Below are 10,791 nucleotides of genomic sequence, written 5' to 3'. Positions count from 1 at the left end.
AAATCCGAACAAAAAATGAGTAAATATAGGGGAAAGCCAGGAGGGTAGGATCACATTGTGATTTCCTTTTTTAAAAAAATATTTTTATATGAATGTTAAAAGCAGCACGCCCACAGATTCATAAATTTTTTTGAAAATTTTGATAATGTATTTGAAAGTTAAATAATATAAGGTAAACAAATAAAGTTATTTACATATTGCAATCGGCACTTACAATCCGTGCAAATAACCAAAAAAGGGTCACAATATGCAAAAACAGCCCTTAATGTGATAGTAACGCAGTAGATATATGATGATAAAATCCTGCAAAATCAGTCTTAAAACGCAAATAACATGTAAACTATAACATGGATCTTGAATATTTTTACCTTTCTTAAAATATTAGTACATTTTTTCTCAATTTTTATATTCTTGAAATATTTTGGCTCATCTGGAGGCGTGCAGCTTTGAAATGTTGGAAACTCACATACCGACTTAAAGCGCACGCCTGGAGCAGCGGAAATTCACATATATTTTTACCGATGCTCAACATATCAACGCACTTTGGATCCAGAATTTTGAAGGTATCAAATGAGTTCTGCTTAAATCCTGAGTACTTACTTATATTCGATCTACAATCTTGAAATATTTAAGGTGGAGTTTAAGATGACGACCGATACACCACTGTGCAGTCTTACTAAGAGTCATTTAAAATATGATGTAGCATTAAAAATGTATGTTTATTAATAAGAGGTAAATGTTTCATAAATTTTACCACTTTAATCATCGCGAAAATCTTGAGTTTATATAGAGGATATTTGTTTGTTTGTGTGTAAGATGAAATTTTATTTCATCGAGTGAGCTTTAAAAACAGTATTCTCACGAGTGGCGTAGCCACGAGTGAGAATACTGTTTTTAAAGTTCACGAGATGAAATAAAATTACATCTTACACAACAAACAAACAAATTTTCTTTTTATTTTATGCTTAAAAACAAGTTAAAACGAAATTTCCTTGATATTAACTTTAATATTAAAATCTGTTTTCCCCACTGGTAGCCTCTATTATGTACATGTATTAGTCGAATTTCTCATAAAATACAAGAAGTCTTGGGCTGAAAAATAAGTTCGATAATCAACGTTAAATGGCGGTGATATTATTCATTTTATTAAAAAAAATATGAATGATCGCTTGTTTTAATAATAAAAACAAACAATTCTAGTAGGAGAAAAAGTCCAACCATCCATCCATATTTCTGTTACTTACTGCGAATTTTTATTAGACCTGGCTCTGTGAAATGTAAACGGCCGCCATTTTTAAAAGTTGTGTATTTCAATAATTGTGTTTGATTCAGAGGGATATCATTTCGATTTGTTAGTCATCCACCTTTTTAAAAGAAAGAAAACTTATTTGAGGATTGTAACAGACAATATTTAAGTGTTGACAGATGTGTAAACATTCAGAAAACGGCTAGGAATTGGAAACTTGGATTTGTTGAAAGGCTGCCTTACGAACGCTGGGTTGTTTACTTATTCTTCGGGCTGATGGCTGTCATTGCTTTTCAAGTTTTCATGAAGCATATTGCAGTTATTGCTCGTAGGATACTTAAATATGCCCAAATATCATCAAGAACAGTTTTGTATGTGGAAGGAATGTATTTTTCAGACTGTAAAAATGAAACAATAAAATTAAGAGACGATATTTGGTGATTAGTAATTTAGATGAATAGAAGTAAGTTTTCTTCTTTTTATTACTTTTGACATTTAAGTTATTTATCAATTTCAGCTTTGCTTTTCTCTAAACAGCCTGACATTGTCAAAATTGTCAGCAAAAATAAAATTGAGGTACCACATTGGGAAAATCTTAAAAAAGTAGTTTCGTCATTAAAAAGTGAAATTATATTTTGATAATTTTCACTGTGAAATTATCAGATATAATTTTCACGGATAAATCAGTAATCCACTGAAAAGCATAAAATAAAACAAACTATTTAAATTGTAGATGCATTCCTAAAAATAACAGATGTTTCGAAGAGCATTCTGTTCTGTCAGCCATTTAATTCTGTCAGCCATTTAATCATATAAGCGTCAATTTTTTCTGAAGAAGACTAAACGTCGAAAGCTTAAGAAAAGCGTTTGTTTTTATTGAACTGATTATATATTAGCCATTTAATTGATAAGTTTTGGTGCCATATTGAGCCCGAAATTAAATGTGATGGGGATGTAATAAAGTACAGTAAATATCACCTTAAATTATTGATAATATTTCAAGCATATATTCCATTTCTGTTTATATGATTTGTAACAGGTTAGTTAGAAGTAACAGTTATCATTATAAAGTTTCGTGAGGACTATAGATGTAAATTCATTTCAAGCATATTTCACACTTTTCGATTTTCTCAGTATTTGGACTACATGACATACCCACTGGTAGCCCTCAATTTCAGACGACAAGTCAAGTACATGAAGTCTTGAGCTAAAAAAAAAAGTTAAATCACAGGGATAAGACGCTTTGATCAGAAATCATCCCCTACCGCTACTCCCCTCCCTCCAGTCTCTGTTACAAGCCCTCAAAAATATGATTTCAAGTCAATTTCCACAATTAGTGCGAGTTATAACTAATACTTTAGAGGTATAATGAGGAAAATATCAAAAGTGAAACAGTCTCGTTTAGGAACTATAAAAATATTGATAAAGACGCTTTCTCAGAAGATCTGAAAAGTCTAGAAATTGAACAAATAGACATAAACGAATATGTATGTGATTTTGAGAATGAAATTCAAGTTATTTTGGACAAACATGCCCCAGTCACAGAGAAAACTCGTATTACTCGTGCTCCAAAGCCATGGTTCAGTGATTCAATTCTTGAAAAGAAACAATCATTTCGGAAAGCAGAAAAAACATGGAAACGATACAAAAAACCCGAGGATTATCATTCATTTCAAAATGCCCGGAATAAATACTTTATGGAAATTAAAAAAGCGAAAAAACAAACATTCAGCGAAAAAGTTTCGGAGTTTAAAGGCGATTCAAAGAAATTATATAAATTTGTGACAGAAATTACCGGAAGTAAAGTACAAAATCCTATGCCGAGCGGCGAGAGTGACAATGCTATTGCGGATTCGTTTGCGGACCATTTTATGAACAAAATTTCTAAAATCAGAGAATCTTTGAAAACTTACCCGAACTACGAACCTTCGGTCAAAAATGTGGAAAATCTACCAAAATTCGACGAACTTTCCGAAGATGATGTGAAGAAAATCATAAACAATATGCAATCGAAATCGTGTGAACTCGACGTACTACCAACTGTCGTCTTGAAAATGTTTTTGACTGAATTACTTCCGTTGATAACTAAATTAGTGAACCTATCGCTCAGTCAAGGCATCTTTCCTGAGAAATGGAAACAGGCTGTAGTTCGACCATTGCTTAAAAAAGTTGGACTTGATCTGATCTATTCGAATTATCGCCCAGTCAGTAATCTTCCGTTTCTTTCAAAAGTTATTGAAAAAGCAGCCCTATTAGTGTTAAATTCACATGCTGAAAAACATAAACTTCTACCCACAAATCAAAGTGCTTATAGAAAAAATCATTCCTGTGAGTCTGCGCTTCTGCGTCTTGTGAACGACCTTCTCGGCGCAATGGAAAAACAGGAAGTGACTGCTTTAATCGCCATTGACCTGAGCGCCGCGTTTGACACGGTCGACCACAGCATTTTGATCGACGTGCTCAACAAGCAATACGGACTTACCTCTACCGCATTAAGCTGGGTTGACTCCTACCTTCACCCACGCAGTTGTCGGGTTAATGTAAACTCGGCATATTCGACGTCACGTGCACTGGAGTGTTCTGTTCCTCAAGGATCCTGTCTCGGGCCCTGGTTGTATCTCGCCTATGCAGGCACACTTTTCGATGACATTCCGCCGACGGTCACACTTCGTGGCTTCGCAGACGACCATACTATGGACAAATCGTTTTCTCCAAATATACAAAACAGTGAAAAGAATACAATAAGTGATTTAGAAAACGCTGGCGAAACAACGAACAACTGGATGAATTCTAATAAGTTGAAAATGAACACCTCAAAAACCGAATTCATTATGTTTGGGAGTAAGCAACAACTTACCAAATGTGAAAACTAAATCTATCAAAATTGTAAACGATACCATCAACAAAGAAAACTGCATTCGATATCTTGGTGCTTTCCTCGACGAAAATTTGAACTTCAAAGAACACGTAAAGCGGAAATGTAGAACTGCCATGATAAATTTTATGCGGATCAAAAACATAAGACAATACCTCACAAAGGAAGCGACAGAGACTCTTGTGTTATCTTTAGTAATGTCTCACTTAGACTACTGTAACTCCATCTTATACGGTATCGCAAACTGTGATTTACAAAAGATGCAAAGGATTCAAAATATGTGCGCAAAGTTAGTTCTTTTAAGAAGTAAATATGATAGCTCTAAGCAAGCTTTGTTCGATCTTCACTGGCTGCCAGTAAAGGCAAGAATAAGTTTTAAAATCTTAACTTACATGTTCAATTGTTCGAAGGGAAACGCACCAGATTATCTTACTGAACTTTTAGAAAGCAAATCTGCAAAACGAGTTCTCAGATCATCAGAATGTGTTGACAATTGTTACAATGTTCCTTTCAATAAGAGAAAATCTTTCGCAGACCGTAGCTTTAGTTACATTGGACCTAAACTGTATAATCAATTACCGACAGAAATCAGAAACAGTAACACTATAGAAGCATTCAAGAGAAATCTTAAGACCCACATGTTCAGGGACTATTTCAACTTGTTTTAATTCAAAAGTGAAAAAGCGCAAATGACGTTTGAAATTTTAAAATTCATAGCTGTGATATGTAGTATATTCTAAAAGTGATTTTTCAATGTGATATTAGTAATCTTTTATCAATTTTTTATTATTCTTGATGCATGATATGTTCTTAACTTGAATTGATACCATTTTACTCATTTTCATTTAAAATCATTCAATAATTTCTTAATATCTGCTCATAACACTGTAACCATTTCTTAATAGTATTTTATTAGAAGTATTTTATTATCATTATTATTGCTGTACAACGCCATTGAATATGAATGTTTTGTAAAAATAGGCGTTTAAGTAAATAAAAAGTTTCAAGTTTCAAGTTTCAATTGTGTAATAGTGGTATGATTAATTAATGTGGAAATGTACTTTAAATTATAATTTTGGGGGTTGTAACAGGGACTGGAGGGAGTGGGGGAGGGGGTAGCGGTAGGGAATACTGTCAGAACAAAGCGTCAGGTATCCCTGTGAGTTAAATGATGATATGATAATGATATTTTTTATTTTATTAAAAAAATATTAGTGATCGCTTGTTAAACAATTCCAGAAGAAAAAAAAATACTTGAGAATGTGAAATTAAAAAAAAGATACGACACTTTTTAGAGTTTTTCATATCGTAATGTCTTTTGTTTTTCCATGTTGAAAAAAAAAAACACAACATAAGACAATATATATTGTATCTAGATAACTGTGGCGTGCCATAAATCGGGAAGTTTAAAGTTTATAAAACAAGATGGCGGCTTGTGAACAAATCATTTCATCTGATGAAACGTATGATTTCAACTGTACACCTTGTTCACAACAGGACAGGTTAATTGAAGCCAAGAGGTTTTGTGTGGAATGTGGGGAGTATTTTTGTTCAACATGTCTATCATGGCACGAAAGGTTTGGTGGTACTAAAGGACATACTTTGGTAAAATGTGAGAATGTTTCAAAAGACCATGTTCCCTTGACTTTGAGTAAATGCGAGACTCACGCCGGTAAGGAGGAGGATATGGTATGTGGTGACCACTATGTCGTCTGCTGCCGTGTTTGCATAACAAAAGATCATAGGTAAATTTTCTGATTTCGTTTAATAACCTCCCCCTCCCCCCGATCGTTCATGTAACAATCACTCTGGTTAACGCGAGGGGGGTATGACTTAATACCGGATATGCCTTTAAATAACGGAAATGACTTATATTTTACAAAGTAATTGTTTTTTATTATTTTTTCTTGATACGATGTTTTATAATAATGAAATGATTTTACATGCAAAATATCGTTAAATTTGGTCCATAAATAAAAAAGTTATCAGTTATATTCGCGATGTATTTAAAAAGTCATATACGCGGATATGAGTCATATCCGGTATTAAGACATACCGACGCGAGGGTAACATATCTACTGAGTACTGTAAGGTTCGAATGAATTGATTTGCTATCTTGAATGCTACGCAAAAATAATTTTTTGATAAAGGTCATAATTCAATAATATAGCTACAGGAGAAACTCCAAAAACTTTCCACTGTAAATCTGTAATGGGCGGTCTGGGGCGTTCCTCTTAACTTAAAACATGTTCTCTGTTGTCTGAATAATGGATAATGGTGATAACCTGACATACATATATACATATACATACCATGCAACCGTATGCATTGTCAACCTATATATTGAACACTTTTTTGGGACACAAAAAGTGACAAATAGGTGAGGTCCTGCTATTCTGTCTAATTTTGTAAACACTATATACATGTACATTTATGCATGTATATAGAAAATTTATAATTATCGTTTTGAATTTTGATTATAAAAATGATTGTAATTAAAATAGGCAACAGAATGCATGTTTTCATTATATATATTTTCAGTTTTTTTCATTAAAACACATTTTGGCTCAGAGATGATTTTTTTCAAAAATGAGTTTTATAATTTGAAGAAATTAGCATTGAATGTAAAAATATTTTTGATAAATGAAGCAAAATGTAACCAAGTTAGTATTTTGACCTTTATACAAAATACTAAATCACTACAACTGAAGTGATTGCCAAAAGGCATCAGAAGCAAAAGACAGTTCAGGCAATAGGCCAGTGAGTAAATTTTTTGAAACTATAACTGGACATCAAAAATAAAGATCTAATGAGAAACAAAAAGGAAAGCTTTTTGGGGTCATGATGGGCCTTTTAGATTTATCATTAGGATTTCATTAATATTCGGGACTATATTCTTTTAATGTTATAGTCCACAAAATTATTTCATTCCTAATTTAACAGCTAGGAGTACATGTATATCATCTAAACAAGTAAACCCAAATAGAAGTTTGTGTGCGAAATTGTTCAGAAAATATATTGAATAGATCTAATACTAAAATATGAAATATAGATATGATATAAAAATAACCAAATTATTAATGTTACAAGTAACAAGTTAAGTCAACAAGCAAAATTACTACTCAAAATGATTGAAGAATGTATAAAAATGGTACTTTACCAAACCAATTTTTTACACGTTTGGTCATTTTCCTCCTTACAGAGCCTACTAAAGTCCATTTAATTGAGGATATTTTAATGGTGTCGTTTTGATTTCATTAGTCTTTTAAAATATCTGGTTCCATATTTGTAATTAAATCTAGTATTATTTAGCCAATATACATATAGCTATAATGATTATTATAATTGAAATTAAACACTTCTATCTTTCCAAAAATGATTTACTAGATATATCTGGGACATAAGATAACTTATGTCCCAGGATATATAAATTATGGTTAAAGAAAAACAGGAGAAGAATTCTCGACCCTTTTGGGATTTGAACCCAGGACCCTCAGTTTCAAGGAAGTGTGGAGTCTTGTATGATATTATTTAACTCAGTCCAAAGACATTCAGACTGCTTTGCGCATGACGTACATACTGTTTAATAAAAGAATATCATAATTTCCACCAGAAAACGTAAAATGACAAGTCTGTCTGTAGGTTATGGAACACTTTTCCTTACCATTTACTCTTATTCTGATCTATATACAAGTAAAAAATTTAAATTAAACCTCCCACACAAAAGAGATAAAAAAATAACACTTTTGGGGGAAAATTAAAGCACAACGGGCACGTAAAAATGCCCCCAAATGCTTTAAAAATTTATGTTTTTCTAAAATTTTAGTTTGGGGGGTTTTTAAAAGGCATAGCTTTTTAACCTTGGGCCGTAGCTTGTGTGCGTACAAATTTTAATTTAATTTTAAAAAAATTTTTTTTAAAGAAGAAAACCCACATGGGGGAAAAAATTTTTGTAGGGTTTTCTTGGTTAAGACTGGGTTTTCCAACAAACCTTTTCTGATGAAACATTTAAGAACAGGAAAAAATTTTGAGAATAAAAAAATTAAAAAGTGTGTAAAATAGTAAAAAACCCTCGCCCTTTTTAAGTCTGCATGATATAATTTCATTATAAGCATGATTTTAGACAAAAAGTAAATCTTTGCCGCACACAATGACTAGTAGGAAAGGTCAAGTAAGAAAGGTCAAGCGCAGTCGGATCCGTAGCCTGAACCTCGTGGGGAAGCTATCCAGCTTCTTAAGTAAGGCTGGGAATAAGTCACTAATCACCTGCTAGCTTATCTAAATGCATTTTACAGAGATAATATGCTTCATTGTAATGATTTAATTTGCAACGGACAAAGCACTATATTTTTCTCTTTCAGATCATGTCAAGATGTCGATTTTTTGCCTGATTTGATACAGAAATATAAAAATGATGGAACACTTGTAGAATTAAATGATGATTTGAATAGAAGGATGGAAAAAATAAAATCTGTACTAAAAGAATACACTGCCCACACCCTCAAACTAAAAACCAGAAGAACGACGTGCATGAAACGTTTAGAGATGTTTGAAAAATCTATCATAGAGTGTGTTAAAAGTGTTATAGCCAAGTCCGAGACTGATATCGAAAGAAGATTAGCACCTGAAATTTGCAGTGCGCAAGAATATATCCAAAGGTATAATGAGCTACTTTCAAGGCTGGGTTGTTTGTCAGCAAGTTTGGCAAATGAAAACAATGATATCGCTGAATATAAGAATGTATTAGAAGGTAAACGTATAGTCAATGAGATTAAGATCGAACCTTGTATGTTCGATGACAAATTGACCACTGACTGTAAGTTTCAAAATGAAATCATGGAGGCCATTACCAGCTTTCTTAAGGAAGGCCGACTATTTGGAACTGTAGCAATATCAGTAATATCAGATTCTGGAAATGACTTTGATGTGCCGAATATGTGCGTAAAAGAGTATGATTCTTCAGTCTTAATTTTATTAACTGACTACTATAACAGAAACATAAGACTTTTTGACAACTGTTTAAAAGAAAAGGAAAGTTTGACAGTTGGAGGAACCGCTTGGGGGCTTTGTGAGATTAATAAACACGATATTGCCTTTACTTTGCCAGGATTGAAGAAAGTGCAATTTATATCAGCTGATGCGCATCTAGCTTTAAAAACAAGCTTCGATACACGTATACATTGTCGTGGCATTGCATGTCTAAATGGAAAGATTTATGTGACTGGTGGTGGAGTGAAGGGGGAAGAGAAAGGGCAATTAAATGTGTTTGATTTAAAAGGAAAACTACTCAGTAGATATGATCAAGATTTGGAGGGAAACTATTTCAGTATTCCACGAAGTGTGATAGTAAATACCGAAGGGATATTCATCACAGATGAACAAAATGGCGTCATTTGTTTAGATATAGAAGGTCAGCGGAAGTGGGTGTCGAACAACTCAAAATGCAAATTTCCATGGGGAATTTGCTTCACGCCAAATGGGAATCTTTTCGTTGCTGGACATTTGTCAAACAATATTGTGATTGTTAGTAAAGATGGTGAATTTTTAGGTGAACTGTTAAATGAAAATGACGGTCTATCTGCTCCAAAGGCTCTCTGCTTCGACAAACGGAACAATTGCATTATAGTCTCTGAATTAATAAAGCCACATCTGAAGATGTTCTATATTGGTGATTGTGATATGTAATATACCAGAAAAAGTAAACCGTAAGCAATGAACGTGTACGGTTGAACAATTCGAATAGTAGATTTATGACAAGACAGCAGGATATATGAAAAGCTTTTAAGAATGATTTATCTGCAGATGTTGATGCTATAGGGTGATATTTAGATGGTTTTATTTACTATTATAATCTAATAAATCAAGTTCCATATATGTAGTTTACAAATGAATGCATTTATAATATCAATTGAATACTTGATCGATTTATAATAGTTCTCTTTTTTATATTATGTATTATTTTAAAGGTAAGCAAATACATATATAATTAATTTCATTGGCATATCTACCTTCAGAATTATTTATGAATTATGTATCAATATTTGCTAAAGAAATTTCTTTGAGTTTGTATATTTTCGACTTGGCATAAAGCTTTCAAACTATTCATAGCTGATTTCAGCGGAGATGTATAAATCTCAAACAATATTGCATGGGATACTTTTATATTATTCATTTTTTCAATTGTTTTAATTGAATTCATTATTAAGTACAATTGAAATTGAAATAGATATAAAGTATCCCTTTTCGTATTATATCACGCATACCTACAAGAAACTGTAGTTTACCCTCCGGATCAAAAAACTACTTGGAATTTATAAGACCACTTTTCGCAATCAGTTAACCAGTACTAGTTGTCTTCATCTTCGCAAGGAACGCATATTACTTGTGTACATAGCAGAGCTGAGGTAGAGTGCGAATGACGGAGGAAAGGATGTTGTAATCAGTCCGACGAAAGTGACTTTGATTTTTTTCATTTAATTAAGGTATTCCCGAGCTATTTGAATCATAAAAAAATGAAGTCTAAAGACGTCAAAGATAGAGCTTTTTACACTTTAAAACAAAATGGAAAAAGGTTGGGTATGGTAATATGACTCATAATGACTAGTGTCAACGTTCCGAAACCAACTTTTTCCCTGTAAGAAAGAAAAACAAATACTTACCTTCGGGTTCC

At 32.7% G+C, this 10,791-nt stretch overlaps 1 protein-coding gene across 1 annotated transcript; it reads left to right on the top strand.

The window, feature by feature from the left end:
- Positions 1 to 5,527: 5,527 nt before the first annotated feature.
- On the top strand, positions 5,528 to 10,311 carry LOC132751773 (uncharacterized). The gene is made up of 2 exons (XM_060742013.1): positions 5,528 to 5,866; positions 8,483 to 10,311. Exons 1-2 carry the CDS (start codon positions 5,547 to 5,549, stop codon positions 9,804 to 9,806), a joined length of 1,644 nt encoding a protein of 547 aa, XP_060597996.1. The 5' UTR covers positions 5,528 to 5,546; the 3' UTR covers positions 9,807 to 10,311.
- The last annotated feature ends 480 nt before the right edge of the window (positions 10,312 to 10,791 follow it).

Source organism: Ruditapes philippinarum, unplaced genomic scaffold (genome assembly GCF_026571515.1).
Source record: "Ruditapes philippinarum isolate M1 unplaced genomic scaffold, ASM2657151v2 ctg7196_1_1_1_1, whole genome shotgun sequence".
Taxonomy (NCBI): Eukaryota; Metazoa; Mollusca; class Bivalvia; order Venerida; family Veneridae; genus Ruditapes; species Ruditapes philippinarum.
Note: the sequence above shows the minus strand (reverse complement) of the source record. Positions and strands in the feature narration are given on the sequence as shown.

What these genes read in the sequence shown, in the direction of transcription:
- LOC132751773 (XM_060742013.1), top strand. Translation starts at nt 5,547, where the DNA reads ATGGCGGCTTGTGAACAAATCATTTCATCTGATGAAACGTATGATTTC. An exon ending in TGCATAACAAAAGATCATAG is followed by an intron (nt 5,867 to 8,482) that starts GTAAATTTTCTG and finishes TTTCTCTTTCAG; the next exon opens with ATCATGTCAAGATGTCGATT.